General features: G+C 60.9%; 2 protein-coding genes across 5 annotated transcripts; one reads left to right on the top strand and one right to left on the bottom strand.

The window, feature by feature from the left end:
* Positions 1–7,079: 7,079 nt before the first annotated feature.
* On the top strand, positions 7,080–14,199 carry GATD1 (glutamine amidotransferase class 1 domain containing 1; the record flags this gene model as incomplete). 4 transcript variants are annotated; one of them, XM_081064423.1, is made up of 8 exons in its annotated part: positions 7,080–7,180; positions 8,900–8,976; positions 9,509–9,614; positions 9,971–10,078; positions 11,154–11,248; positions 12,082–12,175; positions 12,341–12,452; positions 12,573–14,199. In XM_081064423.1, the coding sequence occupies exons 1-8, from the start codon at positions 7,117–7,119 to the stop codon at positions 12,577–12,579; spliced, it is 663 nt and encodes a 220-aa protein (XP_080920549.1). In that variant the 5' UTR covers positions 7,080–7,116. The 4 variants fall into 4 exon arrangements, with proteins under 4 accessions (XP_080920549.1, XP_080920550.1, XP_080920548.1 ...); XM_081064421.1 differs by lacking the exon at positions 7,080–7,180 and adding an exon at positions 7,258–7,836; XM_081064424.1 differs by lacking the exon at positions 12,573–14,199 and having other exon boundaries at positions 12,341–12,456.
* Positions 14,200–15,071: 872 nt separating this feature from the next.
* Positions 15,072–21,668, bottom strand: TALDO1 (transaldolase 1). The gene is made up of 8 exons (XM_081064425.1): positions 21,505–21,668; positions 18,941–19,064; positions 17,734–17,841; positions 17,359–17,490; positions 16,007–16,182; positions 15,718–15,915; positions 15,459–15,604; positions 15,072–15,275 (listed from the first exon to the last, which is right to left on the bottom strand). Exons 1-8 carry the CDS (start codon positions 21,599–21,601, stop codon positions 15,243–15,245), a joined length of 1,014 nt encoding a protein of 337 aa, XP_080920551.1. The 5' UTR covers positions 21,602–21,668; the 3' UTR covers positions 15,072–15,242.
* Between the last annotated feature and the right edge of the window lie 917 nt (positions 21,669–22,585).

The raw sequence follows: 22,585 nt of genomic DNA, 5'->3' as shown, positions 1-22,585 counted from the left end.
GGATTGCCGGCCACGCGGTGTACTGCCCGCGTCACGCCGGGGGCGTCGGCTGTGGGAGTATGGCTCCCTTGCCATGTCTGCACGGGTCAGCAGCCCCTCTCCCAGGTCGCATTTGCACTGATCTGATGCGCTCCTTTTCACGAGGTTCTTGACCATGTGGGTTTCGCCTTTTGTGACTTTTCCTGTTGTGCCATTTGTCCATTTTTCTGTTGGATGGAATGGCTTCTTCTTGTTCATTTGTAGGTTTCTATATTTTGCACACTAACCCTTTGTAAATACTATCACTTTGCAAATACCATCACTCCTGGGCTGGCTTGCCTCTCACTGTTTCCTGAGTGGGGACGTTCTACAATCTGAGTTTGTCACCTGTCACCATTGTTCCCTCTACCATGCAAGCTTTTGGGATCTGGGTTGGAAGGACACCCTCCCTGGTTCTAGCCTAAGGTGGTCGGCAGTTACTCATACTTAGGTCTTTAATCCTTCTGGACCTTAGGACTTGCGTGGGAGGCAAGCTGGAGACCTAACGTAATTTCTTCTCTGTCAGCAGTTCTGATGGCCTGGCATCAGGAAGTGGACGGTCTCCACCACATAGTGGTGCTGCCTGGGTCTGCCTGTGCCCCCCACAAGGCCACATTGTGTCACCGACTCTCATTTTGTGATATCATTATGTAATGATCTCCTGTTTCTTTATTCCTTTTTAATTCCTACTCGCTCAGCATCTCCTCCTGGGAATGTTGGAACCCGCAAACTGAGGCCCTGAGCCTCAGTTTCCTTGAGACCCCACACTTGAATGATGTAGGGACCCTTCCAAAATGAAAAACACTCCCAGGGACACTCAGGGCTGCTTTGAAGATCTTTGTCACAGGAGTGCTTTTAAGGGTGGAACAATATATCAGAAATAAAGGGACTCAGGGTATAAAAAATGCACGCTAATCCAAATTGTGCTGACAGGGACACCTGGAAAACGGGGGACTCAGATGGGCAGCGCCAGCTCCAGACACACTGTCTGAGGGAGGCCCTGCCCTGACCAGGGCCCCGTGTGGGCTCCCCAGAGACCTCCGCTCTCAGCCTCTGCATTCTGAGCAACTGCACCAGCTTCTTAGGTCCCGCGCCCCCACGTCACATGTCTCAGGTGGGCCTCATAGGGCATGCGCATCATGTACGAGGGTGCAGAAGGTAGGGTGTGCGGTCCCCTTTCTGTTTTCCTCTCTAGTACCCTTCCTTCCCCGAGAGTGTGTAACTCTTCTTGGAGACCCCCACCATGATTCATGGTATGTCTTCGGGGGGAGGACTGGCCAATGCCTTGGGAGCCCACTCTCCCCCAGATATGGGCATGGGACTGGGGGGGCCCTCCAGAATCTCTCTTCTTCCGTTAGGGTAGAGGTGGCGGGTCACTCACTGCTCGGGACCCTCACCTCACCCCAGCTGCTGGGGCCGGGCCTCTCTGACTCCTGGCTCTTCAGCTGCCCTCAGCTCCAGCCCCCCAACCTCATACCAGGTCCCAGGGCTGGGCAGGCAGAGGTGTGCCTGGACATCTCCGTCTGGTGTCTTTGACCCAGGTGGAGCCGGTACTGGCTGTCAGACGGTTGCTGAGCAGAGGGGTCATGCTGCCTGCCACCTGCCGGCCTCAGCGAAAGAACTTGTCCCAGCAAGAGGGAAGTGTATGCCTTGTGGTGTTGCAGAGAGCACTGAAGTGACATCCCTGGGACCTACCCCTGGCACCCACCCATGGCACATGGAAACAAAGGCTGGGGGTAGGTTGGCAGTCGGCCCCAGCACTTCCTAGCCCACAGGTATGTTTGAGACGAGCCTCGTTTAGCACTCCTCTGGCTCCCACTGCTCCTTGTCCGGATGTCCTGGGCATTGGGATGGCCCAGCCTCCCTGTCACATCACTCCACCCCAGGCACAAATGCTACTGTCTGCCCACCTGCTGACATCTTCCACCCAGGCCCTGCAAGCCTGGGGGTGTAGGGGAAAGACAGTGGAACCATCTGATCCTGTTCCCTCAATAGTCCTGCCAATGCACGAGTGGGGGTGAAGGGACCCTGTGCTCCTAGCCTGCTGCCCTGGCCTCAGAAGTCCCGCGCTTTAGGGGCCGCCACTTGCCCCCAGCTCCCCAGTTCAGGCAGGTATCTTTCACAGGGATTTGGATCTAAGAGGTCAGACAATTAAGTTTGCGAACCCATCCTAGAAAAAGTGCTCCGTCCCTCACTGCTGAATATCACTACCACCTTCGAAACACTCCCCTTGGGAAGCTATGCACCAATGCCAGCACCTAGTCCACCCTTCAAAGCAGTTTTGGAACTCTTTTTCTGGAATGACCATCAGATCTGTCATCATATTACCCTTCATGTCCTGAATGTCATCCAAATGTCTTCCTTTCAATATTTCCTTTCTCTTCGGGTAAAGAAAGAAGTCACTGGGGGCCAGGTCAGGTGAGTAGGGAGGGTGTTCCAATACAGTTATTTGTTTACTGCCTGAAAACTCCCTCACAGACAGTGCCGTGTGAGCTGGTGCATTGTCGTGATGCAAGAGCCATGAATTATTGGCGAAAAGGTCAGGTCGTTTCATCTAACTTTTTCATGCAGCCTTTTCAGCACTTCCAGATATTAATCTTGGTTAACTGTTTGTCCAGTTGGTACAAATTCACCATGAATAATCCCTCTGATACCAAAAAAAGATTAGCAATATCGGTGCAACAAGTTCGCAATCTTAATTGTCAGTCGTCGTAAATTGAAACCTCACCCTGTTCAGCCTCAGCCAAAGGAGAGCTTGGCACCCCGTAAGCTGCCCACACCTTACACAAGAGAGAACCCCAACCCCCAGCCTCCATATCAGAGGTCCACCCGGTGGTCAGGAGGAAATACCAGGGAGAACTCAGGACAGCCCTATGTGTGGGGGTGTCCTCAGAAGGGAAGGACTGAGCAGACGGTGCCTCTGGTGCCCATGGGCTTTGAGGTACAGTTAGGAGTTTGACAGGCAGACAGCAGTTCCAGCGTTTCAGAGGGAGGAGTAGCAAGTGCAGAGGAGCCCAGGGAAAGGCTCAGGCATACTCCAAAAAGGAGAGCATTGCCAGGGAAGGGAGCAGGGGTGACCAGGAGACTGAAGGTCCAGTGGCACAGGCCAGCCCTACAGGGCAGACTATCCCCCAGAAATGGCCCCCACTTGTCCATCCTTGGCCTATAGCATGAGAAACTCCCACAGAAAGAAATGAAACAAGGAAACCTCTTCATTGATGCATGACACCACACCCTGCGACCCCTCTCACACCTGTGGCAGGTCCCTAAACAAAGGCAATTGGCAGGTTCAAAGCTTCCAAACCCCTCCTTGTGCCAGCAGCCCCCCTCACCTGCCCCAACTGGGCACTCACTATCGGGTGGTGAGGTGTCTGAACAGCATGCAGAAGATGCCCTAACTCCATGCCTGTGGAAGGTGTGTAAGCCCCACTCAGAACCTCAGGTATGGTGCTAACTGTGCAAGGGCCTTGGATGGGCAGGGGGCACCCCACATGGGCCCTGGAGAGGGAGGCCCTTGGCCGCTCAGGCCTGATCCTTCCCAGGAGGCTAGCTGCAGGCCTATTGGGTCCCCAGAGGCCCTCCTTTGCTTTACCAAGAGGAGGCGTTCCCTGCCAGTCACACCCCTGCAGCCGATCACACCCAGGTGTGCTCATCAGCGGCAGGTGTCGGCCCTAACGCAGGGTCTGAGGAGCATTGCTCCTCACCTGTTGGCGGTGTGGGTGTGAGGGTCAAGGGGCAGATGTGGCGGCAGGATTGGGGGTGCACGGGGCTGGGGGCTGCTGCCCAGCTGTGCAGCAACAGACAACCCCAGCCAGGGGGTGGGGTCCAATCGGCATGGCAGAAACTCAGTGGCATCTTGTCCATTCTCTCCCCACCGTGCCCTGGGGCAGACGTGGAGTGGCAGGACACCACCAGACCCATTGTGAGCCTCTAGTTAACGAGGCCCCCGCCACCACACCTGTGCGGGCGCCCACCCTGTCTCCAGATGCCAAATGTGTGCACCCTCACAGGCTTGCCCACACCGGGAGCCAGTGACACAGCCAACCGTGCCCACCTGGACCGGGGCCACGTGCACGCATGACGCGTGAACCCAGGATGGTGCCCGCACAGGAGCCCTGAGCAGTTGTCTGCTCTCCCTGCTCAGGCACACGAGCTCACTCAGCAGGTGTCCTGTGAGGCCCTGTCATGCGGGGTGGCATGCGGGGTCTCTGGTATCGCTCCCCACATAAGAACACAGGACATGGTGAGGCCAAAAGGGAACACCTACGGAGCCATAGGTAGGGGAGTCAGACCACTATACTCTCGCTGGCGGCTGGGCTGGAGACACAGGAAGCAGGAGCCACACGATCTGCAACCTGCCGTCCACTTCTCTGCCAACCCACCTCACTGGCTAACTGCAATCCGCTCTTGCCAGCCCAGCCACCATCTTCTTGCTAGCCCCCATTTCCTGCTAGCGTAGCCACGGCAGTTATATTAGTGGCCAATGGCTCACTGGTTACAGCTGACGGCCAACCAGCCACAGCTGACAGCCAGCCAATCACAGTTTATGGCCATTTACTACCTGAGCCAGCACCTGTCCACGTGAGGCCGAGAGCCTGGAAACTGCACTCCTGGCTTTGTCCCCACAGGCCCCAAGTGTACGCGACAGTGCATACCACCTGTGAGCACAGGTGCACGCACACACACACACTAGCCTCGCTTGATTCAGTGTCACTGCCAGGCTGGCTTCTTTCCCCAACCTTTTCCCTAGAGACAGAGGACTTAATGAGTCCCCATGTGTGAGGAGGCATGCTCTTGGAGGACGTGCACCTGTGGCTCAGCCAGCTCTGGGGCATTAGGGACGCTCTGGTGGTGCAGGGGGGCTGGGCCACCTAGATCAGACACCCTTGGACGTGCACGGGGCAGAGCGAGACCTTCCCCGGCCTAGAAAGCTATCCATGTGGCTATGCCCAGCTGTGATCTGACCTCAGGCCGTGGGTCTCCATCCAAACTCCCCAGCCTCCCAACACGGGCACAAGGTTCCCACCTGGCCCGTCCCAACATCCTGCCAGTACCAGGAGGCCCCAGCTCCCACTTCACTCTGTGGAGGGAGGGCCCTGCAGTGGGGGAGGGCAGAGTGCTCCTGCCTCCGGACCTGGGCCCGAGGGCCAGGCAACGGGCAGAACCTCTGTTTTGGAGGCAGGCTGTCCCCAAGGATGCCTCCGCCTAGACACGCCCACTCTGGCAGTCCCCACCCATGACAAAGGTTTCCCTATTCAGAGCAGAAGCTGGCAGGACCTCCAGGGAACCCTGCTGCCCGCCCCTCCACACTGGGAGTGGGGGCGCTGCAGCGGGAACTTTGGGGGCCAAGGGGCAGGGTCACTCCTCTTAACCACTAGCTTGGGCCCAAGCCTGTCCACGGGCCTCCCTTTTCCCTCACCCAGGCCTTAAAGAGCACGCAGCACCCGCTGACGACCCTGTGTACACCCCCATCCACTGCCTCCTGGACAATCTGAAAAGACTGCTTCAAATGTAGCTTGGCCCAACAGCACCCTTGATTTTCCTTACCAAACTCAGCACCCCTGAGACATCCCCATCTCAGAAAGTGACACCCCCATTCCCCCAGGGGCTCAGCGGAACCCCAGTGACCCTGGATGCTGTCTTCTCCAACTGTCCTGGTGGGGCAGAGCCCATCCACCTGGCCCCCACCTCCAGGGACACCTGCTGACCCCTCCCTGGCCTCTGGCTACACCCCCAGCCTGGAGCCTGGAAGCTCAGCCAGCTTCTCCTTCAAGCCTTTGTCTCCTTAGAGGACCCCCATGTCCACCTGAGCTCCGCCCTGTGACCCTGCCCCACCCCCACTGCTCTTCGCACCCTCTACAAACTGGGCAGCTTCCTTCTGGGAATCCATGGTTCAGCCCCAGCCCAGGACAGAAACCCACTGGGCTGGGTGCTTTGCCCCTGGCATTCCATGTCGTGTTCCCATGCCAGAGCTGAGGGTGGCACGGGAGGCTGCTGTCAGGGATGGCCTATTCAATGCCTGAATCCACAGGGAGGAACCCTGGTCCACGGAGGGACCCTCAGGCACGGGGCAGCGGTCTTCTCTCCTGATTCACTCTCCCTCCCTGACTCTCCCCTCGCTGGGCACTGGCTGGGTATTACCTCATAGGGCTATTATGAGACTAAAAAAACATGCATTACAAATTACCTCAAAGCCTAACGGCTTAAAACAACAGACTTTTATTATTTCACACTTTATGTAGGTTGGGAATCTGGGCCTGGCTTAGCTGGTCCTCTGGCTCAGGTTTGTCACAGGGCTGCAAAGCGTCGACCAGAACTGCACACGTCACAAGGCTCAAGCGGGGAAGACGCTTCCAGATTCCCTGGTGTAGTTGACAAGCCTCAGGTCCTGGCTGGCTGTCGCCTGGACACTGCAGTTCATTGCCACATGAGCTATTATCAACACCCTGCTTTTCCCCGCTTGCTTTCTCCCGAACAAGGGCCAAGAGTGAGAGATTCCCAAACGGAAGCCAGTGTTTTGTAACCTAATCATAGAAGTGACGTCCCATCACTTCTGCCGTAGTCCTTTCGTTACAAGCAAGCCACTCGTTCCAGCCCATACTCGAGGACGCTTCCAGAAGGGCCTGAATGCGAGCAGCAGGGGAAGCGCCCACCGCCCGCCCACCGCCCGCGGAAGGACAGCGGAGGGAGGAACTGCGCCTGGCAGCGCGCAGGGCCCGGGCAGGCCCTGCGGGGTCACGACGGGGACGCTGTTGGGTGACGGAGCCCAGACACAGCGTCGCGGGGCTGCCTGCGACCGCGACAGCCCGGGGGGGCCCCTCGGGGCGGGGGGGGGGGGAAGCAGGCGGCTGCGAGGACGGCGCACGCGCGCCGCGGCCCCGGGCCCGCCCCCAGGCCGCCGCTCCGGGCCCGCCCCCAGGCCCGCCCCCAGGCCCGCCCCCAGGCCCGCTCCGGGCCCGCCCCCAGGCCCGCCCCCAGGCCCGCCCCCAGGCCCGCCCCGGGCCCGCCCCCAGGCCGCCGCGGCTCGGGACCCGCGTTTTCCGGGCCCTGCGCCCACGCACGCTCCGCGCACGCGCAGGCGCCGGCTGCGCAGATCCCATGGCGTCCGAGCGGCTCCCGAGCCGGCCCGCCTGCCTCCTCGTGGCCAGCGGCGCCGCGGAGGGTGAGGCTCGCGCGCCGGGGGTGCGCGCGCCCCGAGGGGCCCCGGCGGCGCCCGGGGCCGTCCCGCCACACACAGGGCGCTCGTTTGGGCCACAGCGGGCAGGTGGCCCTGCTGCGCGGGCCCGGGGCGCTGCTGCCCGGCTTTCTGTTGGAGGAGACGGGCCCTGGGGTGGCGGCTGCAGGCGCCGCTGCACATGCTCCACCCGGGGGCGCGGAGAACGTGGGCCTTCCTGCGCCGCGTCCACGGGCCGCCGCCGTCAGGGACAGGCGAGGCCAGGGCGTGGGGAGGGGCCTGGCAGGCCCGGGGTCCCACAGCGTGGCCTCGCGGGCCGGGCCCTTGTGAACGTGAGCCTGCGTCCCGCAGTACCCACCCGCTGCCGCTGGCACGACGCACACGCGGGACGAGGCGGGGTAGGGGAGCGCGTGGTTCCAGTGGGTCGGCAGAGGCGCGGGGCACAGCGGCCCGCGGCCCCGCCACGCGGGGAAGGCACCGGAGCGGCTGGCGGGGCCCAAGCAGCCTGCTGTTGTTGCTAGCACCCACTCTCGCTGAGGGTGGCAGGAATGAGCTGACAAGGGCGCCTGGCGCTGTTCTGAGCACTTCCGGGGTCCTCACCCTGTGGGGCGGGAGTGATGAGACCAGGGTCGCATCGCAGGCAGGTAAAGACCAGGGTGGGGACCTGGGGTCTGGCTGTGGCGCCTGGTGTCTCTCAACTTCTGTAGCTTCTCTAGTGGGCAAGGGACAGGGGACAGCGGGTCGTGGTGTGCTGAGCCCCCGGAGCCCTGAGTGGTGTGTGCCCAGAATGAGGGCAGGAGGAGCTGGGGTCCTGCCCCCACCCCCTCAGGCAGTTCAAGGGTGGGAGGAGACATCGAGAGTGGGGTTCAGTCCTGCAGGGACAGGTTGGGGTCACCTCTGTAGGTGGCTGGTTGGAGCAGGGTAAGGGGTCGCAGTCGCACTGGCTTGGCTGTGCCACGGGGAGGGGCTGCTGAGGGCTTGGGGTGGGGGCACAGCTCTGAAAAGACCACTACGCTGTGAACTAGGAAGGCCCTCCAATCCCTCAGGGGCCCTGCAGTGAAATAGGTGGAGGTGGGAGGGTTTGAAGAACTGCGGGGGGGAGGGGAGACAGAACCTGGGAAAGTTGAGAGGGACGATTTTGAGAGACTGTTTTGGCTCAACATATGGACTCTTAACAATGAACACAATTTATAAGAGTGAATAAACGTGAAGAGGAGGGTTAGGGATTGGGTCCCAGGATTAAAATAAAGGTGGAAAGACACAGATCAAGCTCCTTCAGAAGTAGATGCCCCTGGTGGGGCTGCAGCCCCCAGTAGCAGGAGCCCTCCTTGTGGGCAAGAGGGGGCTGGGAGGCTGGGATGGGGGCAGGAAACAGGAGCCCTTGTGAGGAAAGGGCTGAGACACTGTCCCCACCCAGGCCCATAGGACACTAGCCACAGCCCCACAGACAGGGCTTTGCTCCCTGCCAGAACACGGTGGGAGTGGGGGCTCAGTCACCCCCTCCCTGGCCTCGCTAGAAAACCGCACACTTGGGTCTGCCTTCTGAAAGACCTCTAGTGGCCAGGCTGGGGACAGAGCCCACTGTCACAGGGGGGAGTATGGGAGATGAGGGGCCGGGGGCCCTGAGGCGAGGTGGGGGAGGGGCTGGGATCAGGAGGACCCCTGGGCTGTCACCCTGCACTCATCCGGGACGTGTCCTCTTTGCAGGTGTGTCAGCCCCGTCTTTCCTCCACTGCTTCACGCTGGCCAGCTCTGCCTTCAACCTGCAGGTGGTCACCCCTGGGGTAAGTCCAGCCACCCTGTCCCCGCCCTCTCTCTCTGGGGATGAGGCCAGGACAGTGCTGTTACTCCTGGGAGAGGTGCGAGCCCACGGCTGCTGTGACCCCGAGGAGCTGGCTTGGGCTGAGGGGCCAGGACCCCGGTGGCATCGTCAAGCTCTGTCCCCACCTGTGGCAAGGGAGACCTTGTCATTGCAGGTCGGTGTCTGCACATGAGACCAGGAGGGTTTGCGACCCTCTGATGGCATGGGACCCTGGGGGTCACAGCAGGGACGTGATATGTTTGTAACTTTGCACATTTCCAGGTGGGTGGGACAGTTGCTTCTGCGTTATAGGCGGGATAATGAGGACCAGCGAGGGGCAGGTGGGGTCGGGGTGGAGCTTGGGGTGTGTTGAGACTCAGTGAGGAAGCTGGGCTGTTGGGTACCTTTTGTCCTCGAGGGCCTGCCCTCAGTGCCCAGCTCTCATCAGCAGCTCTGAGCATCCCTGTGAGCCAGCAGGGAGTTCTGGGCTGACCTTTGGCCGCCCCATTCCACAGGGGAAGACCATGGACTTCGTGGACGTGGATGAGAGCAATGCACGCTGGGTGCAGGACTTCCGCCTCAAGGCCTACGCAAGCCCCGCCAAGCTCGAGTCCATTGACGGTGAGGGCCCGAGACCTTGGCGGCTGGGGCGCGTGGGTTTCCCGGGGGCTGTGGCCCCACAGCTCACATGCTCTGCTCCTGTGCCCCCGGGGGCATGCTGTCAAGCGCTGTGACTGTCCAGAGCCTCCTGCGTCCTAGGGCCAGGGCGTCTGAGCTCCATCTAGGGGGAGAGGTAGTGGGCACATGGGGACACAGTCGGAAATGGTACAGGGACTTCGGGAGCCTTGGCTGTTGTAGGGACAGGGACAGGGTGGCTTCTGGCCGGTGAAAGCAGAGAGGAACCGGCTGGTCCTTATGGAGCCTCTGGTCCTGGCCGGCGACCTTGCTCTGCTTGACCGGCCTGTGGTCTCCCCCAGGTGCCCGGTATCACGCCCTCCTGATCCCCAGCTGTCCCGGGGCCCTGGCCGACCTGGCCAGCAGTGGGTCCCTGGCCCGCATCTTGCAGCACTTCCGCTCCGAGAACAGTAGGTGACCCCTGGGACTGGGGCGTGGGGGCTCCACCAGTGGGGGGCGGAGGGGAGGTGGGAATATCCCTGTGTGGAGCGTGGCAGCCATGGAGTGCAGGCTTCTGGTCTTAGACCCAGAAACATAGATCACCTCAGATATAAAGAGCCTCGGTGATTCTGACCGGTGGGTGGACAAATTTATTCAGCCATCTCTCTTTCTCCCTTCATTTCTCACACACATGAGGGTGGGGCACCCCTTGCCCCCAGACTTTGTGCCCTTTGGCACTGCCCCTGTGGGCCTTCTGCCTGGCCCTCGGGTTGGTGGCTGTGTGCCCTGGGCCCCTCTAAAGTGGGTGGGCAGGATGCTAGCTTTGTTCCTGGTAGGAGAGCACAGCATGCAGGCTTGGGCTTTGAGGCCAGCAGGCGCAGTGGAGACCTGGCCGGCCGCCCCACTCGGTTGGGTTGTGATGAGCATGTCTGCTGGGCGGGGGTGCAACACTCATTGGGGACCAGCAGACAAACCCGGGCTCCACACAGTGTCCTTTGTCGGTGAGAAGGGGGCCTCCTGTCCCAGCACTACTGGAACAGACAGTTATTGTTCCCGGCCACCTTAGCTGTGGGAACGCACTTGTGCCAGGCAGCCTTCTGGGGCAAAGGCTCAGAGCCAGGGCAAGCACTTGGCAGGGTGGACACAGTGCCTCCAGAGGCCCCGAGGGACAGACGGAGGGCTGGGCACCCTTCCCACTGCAGTTGGGAGGAGGGAAGTTTCCAGGTGGGCTGCTGCTCGGTGACAGTGGAGCTGGTTGGGCCGTGAGCCTGGCCAACAGGCGAGTCCAGGCCTGAGCTGTCCAGGCTGTGCTGAGGGGCAGTGGGGGCCGTGGGTGAGGAGTCCTTCTGGGTTGGCAGATGGACCTACAGCACCCTCGTGACTCCTCCTCGTACTAGCTTCTCGGCCACAAGAATTTGAGATTTGAGCTGGAAACAGCCTGTCCTGAAGTGGCTGCCCGTGTGGGGTTTCTGGGAAGTGGGCAGCGCCTCCACGGGCTCTGGGGGTGTCCAGGGCCTCAGGCCCCGCCTTGCCTGCTGCTTTCAGAGCCCATCTGTGCGGTTGGCCACGGGGTCGCCGCTCTCTGCTCTGCCACCAATGAGGACGGGTCCTGGGTGTTCCAAGGCTACAGCGTGACCGGGGTGAGTGCAGCTCAGGGGTCCCAGGCAGTAGTCGGGTTTCAAAGCATAGGGACGGGCTGGGACCCTTGGGGGACCCACGGTCACCTCTGGCACTGGTGGCAGTCACTTGCCCAGATGGGAATTGAGAAATTCGGCACCAGGCTGGCAGTTGTCTGTGCTGTGTGTTGTCCCCTCCTTGGCCTTCCCTGCTGGGAGTCCCTGAAGGCCGCCATACAGGCTGTGGGTGAAAATGGACCCTGCACCTCACCCCCATCCTCCCCCCCCACAGCCCAGGTTTGCTGAGCTGGCTGTGTGTGTGGGGAGGGAATACGGCTGGAGGGGAGCAGAGGGGAGTGGGGATTGGGTCCAGCCCTTGCTTTTGTGCCTGTCAGGAGGTAGGTCTGCCATGAGGGCGGAGGGCCTGGTGGGTGGGGCCCAGGACTGAGCCTGGACCTGTTCAGCACTCAGGCTGGGAAGGGGCACCTGGCACTGAGGAGACCCGAGTGAGGTCCCTAGGGCAGACCTGTGGGAGGCCTGAGGCCTGGCTGCCCAAGGCTGGGCCCTGGCCCAGGTTCAGGAGAGGACAAGAGGGTGAGCAGGAGCCATGACCCCCAGCCCCTCCTCCCATGGCCTTGTGCCCCACCCCCAGCCCTCCCGCTCACTGCGGGGTTCATTCTGGCCACTCTTGTGCCCCCAAAGCCCCGCAGTGGGAGGTCCCTGCCATTGTCCCCTCCCACCTTAGCAGCCCCTGAGCTCCAAGCAGTGACACACACACCCACCCCAGATGGAGGGCATGGCCCTTGGCCTTGGTTTGGAGCCACCTGCCCCTGAGGCACGTGCCCCTCCCTCCACAGCCCTCCGTGTACGAGCTCGTCCGGGCACCTGGCTTTGCCCGCCTGCCCCTTGTTGTGGAGGACTTCGTGAAGGACGCTGGCGCCAGCTTTAGTGGTGAGCTGGGCGGGGGTGACACTGGCCAGACCAGCCTCCCGGAGCAGTGTCCAGCACACCTCGGTCACTGGCCCTCAGGGTGGGTGGGGGTGGGTCCGGGGGTGGCGCCTGGCCTATGGCGGTGCTGCTGCAGCCTGTGCCTTCCGGCCCTTGGGCCTCCTGCAGCCAGTGAGCCTGATGCCATGCATGTTGTGCTGGACCGCCACCTCGTCACAGGCCAGAACGCCGGCTCCACCGTCCCGGCCGTCCACAGTCTGCTCTTCCTCTGTGGCAGCCGGTGAGGCCCGGATGGGACCAGGGCGGGCGTCTGGGGCTGGGCTGGTGGGCAGCCCCTTGGCTGGGTCATGTCCGTCTGTCCGTCGCATGTAATGGGCGGGTGCTGGTGTTTGTCCTACAGGAAGTGAGGCAGTCCCTGCTGAGCCCGCCTGTCAGTGGCCCTATTGCCTCCAGATGGCCCAGCTGTCCCCAGAGGCAGCCGGAATCCTCAGGCCTCCAGGCACCCTGCCTCCGTGACAGCCCAAGAACGACTCATATACCCTGACCAGGCCGGTGGAATTGTGGAGGCCTCCAGGGACCAGCCCTGAGGGGTGTCGGCTCTGGGGAGGCGAGAGCCATCAGGTGCTGCACTGGCTGTGGGTAGGGCTCAGACCCCGTGAAGAGCCGGCATGCAGTCAGTGGGCTGTGGGCATTCCGGGGGTCTTGGCCCCTCTGGTCTCCCCCTCTGCCTGTCCCCGTGCACCCAGGTGAGGGGTGCTGAGCCTCCCTGGGAGCAAGGATGACCGTGATGGGTGGGTGGGCAGGGAAGCGGGGAGGCACTGGAATTTGTTTCTTGTAGTACGAGTTGTGCCCAGGCCTATCCACTGCCCCTTCCCTTTGGGCGTTGCTCGGCTGTGTGGGGGGGAGGCTAGCTGCCTGGACCTTGCTCAGCACTTTGGACTGAGGTCAAAGGTGAAGGGGAATCTTTGGCCCCCATAGTTCCCAGCCCCCAGACCTGCCCAGATTTTAAACCCTTGCTTTGTGCATGGTGACCCCACGTAAGGCCGGCACGGACCTCAGTGGACAGAGCAGTGGCACTGCACCCTCTACATGGAGACCCCAGGGGCTGGCACAGCCCTACGCGTTCCCAGCCTGTTGGCAGCTGCTGCGCGGTTTCAGGGTGAAGATGAGCAGGGGCTCCACTTGGAAGGTGGCCTCACGTGTGGCCCCCCCCATATCTGCAGGGATGGCAGGCAGGCCTCACCCTCAGGCCCGGGACAGGCCTTTGCTGGGCGTGCCAGGCGGCTGTCCGGCTCCCTCCCAGTGAAGCCTGATCCCTCTTGGGCATCCCCAGGTGCCTGGCTGGGCTGTGGCCTTCAGGCAGGGCCTCTGTATGTCCCCCACCTTCTCCCATCCCCCTGTACCTGGCCTGGGGGATCTGCTGCTTCCGGCCCCACTGGATCGAGCTCACGCTCTGGACACTCCTGTCGGGCTCCTGACAGCCCTGCTGCCCGCCATGCACACAGCAGCCTGGCCTAGCCCGCTGGCCCATGTCAGTGGGTACCATGCCTGGACCCAGGGCTGCAGATCCAGGCGTGAGGTGGGCTCTGCTGGACGGCACAACCTGGGCCCTGCGTGGCCGCTGTTCCAAGGTGATCTCCCTGGCAGCTCAGTCCTGAGTCCCCGAGTTCAGGGCACGGCCAGGGGTGGGGGGGCCCCAAGAGGCTGGGAGGAGCACATGAAAATGCCAGCGGGCGGGTGGGTTTGGGGCCTGGTTTCCCTGCTTGTGCTGCCGGATTTCCCCACACACCCAGGATGTTTACAACAGACCCCAACATGCACCCAAGAGAAATAAACACCGCCCCCAGAGATGGTGAAGGTACGTCCATCGCAGTGCTATTCTCAGTAGTGAATGGACACAAATTGTGGCCCATAAATGAGGTCTGTTAACAGGCCCATAGGGATGCTTATTGGACCCTAAAGAATGAAATTGTGACACATGCTACATGGGCGAACCTTGAAAACATACTGAGTGGAAGAAGCCAGACAGAAAGTGCCATGTGTGTGCTTCCACTTATATGGAATGCCCAGGAAATGCAAAGTGGGCAAGTTTGGGGAGCACACAGACCCCCAAGGGCTGGGAGGGACCCATAGAGGTGGGGTTGGGGTAGATGGTGGCCACTCCAGGAGCACCAACCCCCAGCCCTGCTATGACAGCCACAGATGGGGGTCGTCCATGCCTAGTATCTCTGGAAAGCTTGGAACAGGAGCTCAGACTTGGGCTCCCAGGGAGGGAAGGCGGAAGGGGCTGCCCCAGGTGGGGCAGGGCACAGGCTCACCTAGGGTTGTCTCAACCAGTCTGTCCCCAACACCTACCTCTATCCACAAGGAATGGCCAGTCGGATCCCTGTACATTCTCACCTAGCCCTCACCTCTGCCTTGCTGTTCCAGGAACAGGCTGGTCCCAGGGGAGGGAGGGGCTGCCCCATCCACCCACCCATCCCCACCAAGCCCTGCCCAGTGCAGTGGCATGCAAATCTGAACAAAGTCCAAATGGGGCTCCAAAGCTATCCAAGCTGTGCCACACCCCTTGCTTCAGTGCGTCCAGACAACCTGGTTTTGAAGCTGGGCCACTGCTCATCACGCTGTCCCCACGAGGTGGCACCATCAACCCACAGAGGAGCCTGGCGACCTGGCCAGTGCTTCCAGCCAGGGCAGCTGGACAGGGGGCCATCAGGATCACCCCTGCACTGAGGAGCTACTTGGCTGGGTCCCCACCCAGCAACACCAAGGCAAGGGGCTATAAGTGCCTGTCACCACGTTGGGGTCCTTGACCCAGCCCCATCTCAGCTGGGCCCAGGTTGCAGCCACCTACTGGGGCAGTTGGTGCTAACGGGCAACAAAGTAGTGGAATGAAGCATAGCACAGAAAAAGTGGCTGCTTTAATGCATTAGGCAGTTTGACATAAAATCAGAAATCTATGATCCTTCCCTGCTCCAATTGGTAAAAAATGTAAGATTCATCACCAGGCATTGCAATCAGACCCAAGGTCATGGCTGGCACTCATCTGTGTCCAGCCTCAGGCACTGAGCTAGTTTCCATTCTCTGCGCTGAACATTCGTTCCTAGAAACAGTGGGAGATGCCAGGAAACACATCAGGCACGACAGAGGGGGCAGCTTCCACTGGGCGCCTCTAGAATCCCATGGGGGTGGCAGGGTCCCCACTGACCAGCTGCCAGGGGAGCCAAGTGGCTGAGGGTCCCCACAGGAAGTCCCCACTGCCCACCTTGCACCCTGGGGCACTCACCGCCAGCACACGCTCCAGCTTCACAGCGTCCGCAGCAAACTTGCGGATGCCGTCCGAGAGCTTCTCCACGGCCATCTGATCCTCGTTGTGCAGCCAGCGGAAGGCCTTCTCGTCCAGGTGGATCTTCTCCAGGTCACTGGCCTGGGCTGTGGGAAGACATGCGCTGGGCCTTCCTCGCCCAGCCCCCATCCCGGCCCCCCCGGCTCCCAGGCAGGTGGGACGCGAGCCTACCGGCCCATGGCCGGGGCCAGGGACTCACCTGCCTTGGCCGAGAGTGCGGGTGCCAGCTTGCTGCTGTCCCGGAGCAGCTCCCCCAGCAGCTTGGGTGAGATGGTGAGGAAGTCGCAGCCCGCCAGCGCCTTGATCTCACCAGTGTTGCGGAAGGAGGCGCCCATGACAATGGTCTTGTAGCCGAACTTCTTGTAGTAGTTGTAAATCTTGGTGACACTCTTCACGCCTGCAGGGGACACCCAGGCAGCCTGGCTGCTGAGTACTCGGTGCCTGTCCCCCGCTGCGCCCACCCCATCCGTCCCACAAGGGCAACTCACCCGGGTCTTCCAGGGGCTCATAGGACTTCTGGCCTGTGTTGGCCACGTGCCAGTCCAGGATGCGCCCCACAAAAGGGGAGATGAGCGTCACGCCCGCCTCGGCGCAGGCCACAGCCTGGGCGAAGGAGAAGAGCAGCGTCATGTTGCAGTGGATGCCATGCTGCTCCTCCAGCTCCCTGGGGGGAAAGGGGGCCAGGGTGGCATCAGTGTCTCCACCCAGCGCATTGGGGAGCAGAGGTGCTCACGACTCAGCATACACCTTGAGCGAGTCTGGAACGCGCACCACAGTTCTCTCTGGCAAGGGGGTTACGGGCGGCTGGAATTGTCTTCCTCAAACCGACATTTCCAAATCGGGACAAAGGCAGAGGAGGTCCCAAGAGCACAGTGCTTGTCCCTGGCTGACAGACACCTGCAGCAGCACCAGGGATCCTGGTCGCTCACGTCACCACAGGACTCCCTGGGGCAGACACCACAGAGGTGCTCTCACCACTGTCCTGTCCAGCACCCTTGCCCCCTGCCCACTCTTGCCCTTCCCGGGCCACCCTGAGGTCACCGAGACATTGTGGGGTTGAGCCCCCAGGACAGGCCATGGGCCATGCTCTACCATGTGACGGGTGTGGGCTGTGACAGCTAAGCTTCTACTGGGGCCTCTCTGGCCACCAACTGCCACCACCTCAGGGGACAGTGGCCACGCAGCCCCCCATCCCATGGTCAGACACCCAGTGACCATGACCCAGCAGCTCCACTGCTAGGTGTGTGCGCACACGAAATGGGACACACGCCCACACCCAAACTTGTGCACGCACGTGCATGGCGGCGTGATCCGTGAGCCTGAGGCGGGAACAACCGCGTGTCCATCCAAGGACACTAAACACGCTATCACACACAGTGGAGTCTCCACCATAAAGGACTGCAGCCCTGACCACCACAGCCGGGCGAGCCCGAAATCACGCCCCGGGAGGAAGCCAGACACAGGCCGCGTGCACAAGACTGCATTTACGCAGACTGTCCAGAACAGGCAGAGCAGGCGAGCGGTGGGCGGGTGTGTGCAGCACGTGACCGCAGGGACAGACGTTATGCACCCCCGACACACAGCTGTCCGGTGCGGCTGCCAGTGACACCAGCAGTCTGGCTCGGATCCTCGCATCCCTCCCACACGGGGCACATGCTCAGCATGAAACGGTGTATGACAACGTGAGCGTGCCCGAAAGGACGGCTGCCGGCACAGCTGGGCGGTGTCACGGGCCTCTGTTCCCCAGGCGGGTGCCAGCAGGACCTGGTCCTGCATACAGCTGGCTCCTCAGCTGGGCCCGGAGCTGCAGGCCCCAACCCCTGGACTGGGGGACACTCACTTTCCAGCCTGAATTCCCTCCCAGGTGGACGACAGCTTTATCAGAATCCGGTCCTTGCTAATGCCGGCGTCCTTGTAGAGCTCGATGAGGCGCCTGGCTCGGGCCACCATGGCGTCCTTGTCAAACGAGAGCCTACGAGAATGAAGGGCCTGCGGTGAGGGCGGCCTCACCTCAAGACGTCCGCCAAGGACGTCACAGGCCGGCGGACGGAGCCCTCACTCGGGAGCAACTTACAGCCCCATCTCACAACTATGTGCCCCAGGGATTTACCCAGAAACCTGGGCTGTGGACAAGCTGCCGAACAGGGAGCGTTCGGATGCCTGGACATGGCGGACCGACAAATGCTCCTGCCCACCCCGTTGCCCGCACCCTCACCTTGCGTCGACTTCCGTGGATACGCGGCCCGGGATCTTCTTCAGTATTTCTGCTCCAAACAACACAAAAAGTTTATCGATGGCATTTTGAATCTGCTCCTCTTGTGACCTGAAATTCCAGGGAAAAAATAGATTAGTGACTTGTTAGGTGTAAGTGGTCTGAATTCTATAAAACAAATTCTGTTACTCGTTTGAGCAATTCCTTCCGTTCCATCTTTTCTCTTAAAAATGTTTTTATCATGGCAAAACACACAGCACAAAATGTTCCATCCTAACCATCGGCGAGCACACAGCCCTGTGGCACTAAGCAGTCCCACTGTGCAGCCGTCACCTCCATCCCCCGCAGGGACTTGCGTCCCCCCAGACGGAACCCCGCCATCAACATGATCTTGGCAAGTGTTTGGAGTTGCCTGGGGAGACCAGTGAAGTGAGGCGCTGTCCCCAGACAGACACTATCTGAGGGTCTTCATTGGCCCACTGCACACAGATCTCCGGCCAGTGTGTCATGGTTAGAACTGCCGGGCAGCTGCAGGAGGCAGGAGGCCTGAGAGCAGCACCTCGTCACCACTTCCAGGAGCACTGAGGCGGGACCAACCCGTGGGCGAGTGGGGAGAGCAGCCCCCACACAGCTGTATGCAGCCGGGGTGCACCAACGGGCCCCAGGGAGCTCCGCCCAGGGCCACTGTCCCGTAGGCACCACTCGCAGCTGCGCGTCATCACCCTGATGAAAATGTAAAGTGATGTCAGGCACTGCCCGGTGTGGCTTCCTGGCGTGGGGAGCAGGGAGCCTTGCAGGGTAACTGTGGAGAGCGCCGCAGCACTGTGTAAATTCATCAGGACTGATTGGTCTGGGCACTCCGTGGATTTTACTCCAAGAAAGCTGTTAATAAAAGGTACCAAATGACAGAACGCGGGTCAGTGGCTGCCAGAGCTGGGAGACGGACCACGGAAGGGGAGGGACTTCTGGGGCGCTGCAGACGTTCTACACCTTGACTGGGGTGGTGTTCACAGGTGCACCATTCCTGCAAACAAGCGTTACTGAGCTGCACACTTACACTGGGTACATTTCACTACGTGTAAATAACACTTCAGCAAAGCTGATCCAAGAGCTTCCTTTCCCGGACTCTGCGACCTCTGAGAACTACAGTTCACTTAGGAGGGAGATGCGTGGACGAGCCTGGCCTGCTTAGGCCCCCAGCCCGACTCACCCGCCCAGCTTCTTGCCGTAGGTGACAGCCTCTTCCAGCAGCTCCTGGTAGGCGGGCATCTGCGCGGCAGCCAGGATCAGGGAGGGGTTGGTGGTGGAGTCCTGTGGCTTGTACTCATCGATGGCTAGAGAAGCAATTGGAAAGCAGGCAAGTGAGTGGGGTGCCTGCTCGCAGCCAGATTTCTAGCGGGTCCCCGACAAGCTGAACGAGGGTCCACGGCGTCTCCGACCTGGTGCAGCCACGCTTCACATCCTTCCCCCTCGACCCCGGTAGGCTGGCCAAGGGGGAGCTTCCTGCAGGGCAGTTAAACCACCAGCAAGGCTGAGGCCTGAGATCAAAGGCGCCTGCGAAAGCAGACGCCACACACTGGGGTGGGGATCGGCACCAGCGACCCAGTGACCGGCGTGGTCATCTCCAACGCCTGCTTTCTTTCTCTTGGACACGTTAGTTCTTTCTCAGGTAGCCAAGCTAGGAATTCCAAGAAACCAGTGGGGCTTCCCTGGGGGTCTCGCTGACCAGGTCATTGGAGTCGATCAAGGGCGTGCTCAGTGAGCAGGCGGCCGGAAGCCTCGCTGCTTCAGTGAGTTTATTTGGCCAATTAGTATTTTTATAGTGTCCTTTGGTGACAAAATGTGATACAGAGATGGGGAACAGATTAGAGGCTACACATGTTATAAAACTGCTACAGAGAGAGCCCGCGTCCCCACACAGGTTGAAAACTGGTGAGCACTGAGCCAGGCAAAGACACATTAGAGCTGATTATCCAGCTAGGTCTTGTTTTTGAGGAAACACGGTAACAATAGTGTGCTAGAGCCAAGTTCCTGGTTCTGACATTGCGCCACGGTCACATACGATGTCACCACTGGGGGACTCTGGGCTAATTCTGCAACTTCTCCTAAGTCTGTTTCAAAATAGCCAGTTAAGAAAAAGTGCTCTGGAGTGGTGTTTTCACAGGTGTGTACAAACCCAGCGAGGGATGCACTGAAAACAGCACCTTTCCTTGTACAAAATTATGCCTTGATAAAGTTGACTTTGAACAAAAGTAAAAACAAAACTGAGACCCATCTGGGATCCACAGATGGGCGTCAGGGCCCAGGGACCCTTAGCTAATGCAAAACTGGGGGGACGGGGAGGCCACTGTTCTGGGAAAAGAATTCACAGCTCTGATTATACTTTCAAAGAGGCCTATGCTCCCCACCCCTGCCCCTGAAGGTAAGAACCTTCGCTTCATAAAATGACACAAAACCATGGGCCCTATTGAAAACTATGTATTTTATGGATATTTATTATCAAGTAACGTATTTTCATAAACTTGTTAATAGTCATTAAAAAACTAAAAAATGTCAGTGCTTGGGTTTAGATATTTCTAAAAAAAAAAAAAAAAACCCAGAAAGCGAGCATTCCCTTCGTCCCCTCCCACCTTACTGGCCCTGTTGCCAGACAGTGTGCCTGACAGCTGCCCTGCAGCTACTGCTAGGTGAGAACGGGCAGGAAACGTGCAGACCAGGGCTCTCCAAGACCGAAAATGATTCTACGTGCTAAGAAGGGAACAAACAGACGCAGGAGAACGTGCGACCACTTTCCCAGTACTCTAAGCTTCTAACGCCACGGCCCAGAGGTCTAAGGACACTGGGCACGAAGGAAGGGGGACCTTGGCCTCCGAGGCCCCCAGCTGGTCAGATGGGGCGACATGCTGCTGGTCTGCTCGCAAGCCTACAGGTTGGCCCTCAGCTGATCACTGGAGGTGCTTTCTACCTAAGCACCAAAACGCTTACTCACTCCCTAGGTTCTGCTAGACAAACAATCCTCTTACTCACTGTTACCAAAGAGGAGTGACAGCCTGTTTCTCAAGTCACCATGAGAAAGCAGAAAAGGGTGCAGGCACTCCTTACTGTGTGCACAGCACGCATGTCCACCGGGCACTTCACGATTTCCCTGAACGTCTTCCTCGTTCGCAGCGTGAACCGCGTGAAGGCCCCGAGGATTCCCAGCAGAAGCCCTTACGTTTCTCCGGCCGGCCCAGTTCTCGCCCACGGACACGAGTCAAACCCAGGAAAGCCTCAATTGCAACAGGACGGCCCTCTGCTTCGGTCGGCATCGGGGTCACCCACCCCGGTGCGCCGCCCCAGGTGGCCGCACGTTGCCACGAAGGGCCCCGCTGTCCCCTGGGCGGGGGAGGGCAGTGGTGCAACAGGGCATTTCCCAAGCGGGCGGTGGCACGCGCGGTCCTGTCTGCCCGCTCAGCAGTGCGCAGTCGCCCACGAAAGCGCCTCCCGCCAGCTCAGGGCTCCGCGGAACCCGCTCCCGGCCCGCCTCGGGCCCCCTCCCCAAACACGGCCTTGGAAACCGCACGCACCGACTCCCCGACGGCGCCGCAGCCCCGGCCGCTCCTTCCTGGTCCCTCCGGCCCCTGCGCTCGCCCGTGTTCCCCGACCCCGGGAGCTGGGTCAGGAGAGCGGCCGGGAGTGGAGCCGCCGGGCGGCCGGCTCTCTGCGCCCACGAAACCCCCGCTCCGGGCACGGCCGCGGGCCGGCGTCCGAACTCGGGAGCCCGCGCGGCCTCACCGTGGAAGTCGCCCGTGTCGGCCACCACGGTAGTGAACTGCTTGAGCTGGTCCAGCACGCTCTCCATCCTCTGCCGCTTCACCGGAGAACCCGACATGGCGAGGCTGCGGCGGCGGCGGCGGCGGCGGCGGCAGCGGCGGGAGCGCGACGGCCCACAATGCCCCGCGGGCCCGACCGCCGGCCAATCGGGGAGCCGCGCTGGAGGGCGGGGCGCAGGACGAGGCCCCGCCCCGGAGACGAAGCCCCGCCCCCGAGATGAAGCCCGGCTCCCAGAAACGGTCCCCGGCTCCGGAGACGATGCCCCGTCCCCGAGCCGGTCCCACCGGGCGGCCGCTGCGGCCGGGTTGGGGGTCCCATCCCCCCACGCGATCGCCCGTGAAATGTGGGCACGACGCGGAGAGGGGTACAGGGCAGTCCCGGGCCGGCACCCACTGCGCACTCCCCAAGCTCGCGGTCCCCATTGGCCTGCAGCCTGAGTGGGACCCCCCCTCGCAGCGGTGCCCCCGGAGCGGTGACGCCCGGAACGGTGATCCCGGGAGGGCGCGCTTCGTCACTTTCCGCCTCCGTTAAATGCAGAGCTGCAATGAGGATCATGTTAACACCCGCCCCGGGGCGAGCACAGTAGCCGAGCTCCAGAACCGCCTGCTCCGCTCAGACCTGGCTGCCCCTCCAGGCCCTCACTGGGGTCAAACATGCCTGGCACCTGGGAAGGGGTCGGCAGGGCTGAGGCGGATGGCCATTCGGGCCTGTGGTTTCACTTTCTCCTGACCCAGAGCCACAGGACTGGCCGCCCCTCCCCTGCCTTTGACGCTGGAATCTGCGACCTGCGACCTCGTAGCACTACCCTCACTCACAAGGTGTCCCGGGGCCATTATGCATCAAATCAGTCATAGGAAACAGAACTCCAATGGATTTGGAGTTGTTTGAATTTCCTGGGCCAAGGCCTCCATCATCCGTGTAAGCACTGCACATGTCCAGGAGCGGGGGAAATGGAGCACCCCTCCAGGGCTGGCTGGGCCTGGATCGGGGTCAATGAGGGAGGAGCTACGGGAGAGAAAACCAGATGCTGGAGAGTGGGGGC

The sequence above is a fragment of the Rhinolophus hipposideros genome (genome assembly GCF_964194185.1).
Source record: "Rhinolophus hipposideros genome assembly, chromosome: 10".
Classification (NCBI taxonomy): Eukaryota; Metazoa; Chordata; class Mammalia; order Chiroptera; family Rhinolophidae; genus Rhinolophus; species Rhinolophus hipposideros.
This window is presented reverse-complemented; position numbering and strand designations above follow the sequence as displayed.

Coding starts and splice junctions, on each gene's coding strand:
- TALDO1 (XM_081064425.1), bottom strand. CDS start 21,601: ATGTCGGGTTCTCCGGTGAAGCGGCAGAGGATGGAGAGCGTGCTGGAC. Junction 17,842..18,940: donor TACGGCAAGAAGCTGGGCGG/GTGAGTCGGGCT, acceptor CTGGAATTTCAG/GTCACAAGAGGAGCAGATTC. Junction 15,276..15,458: donor AGCTGGAGCGTGTGCTGGCG/GTGAGTGCCCCA, acceptor CACTGTTTCTAG/GAACGAATGTTCAGCGCAGA.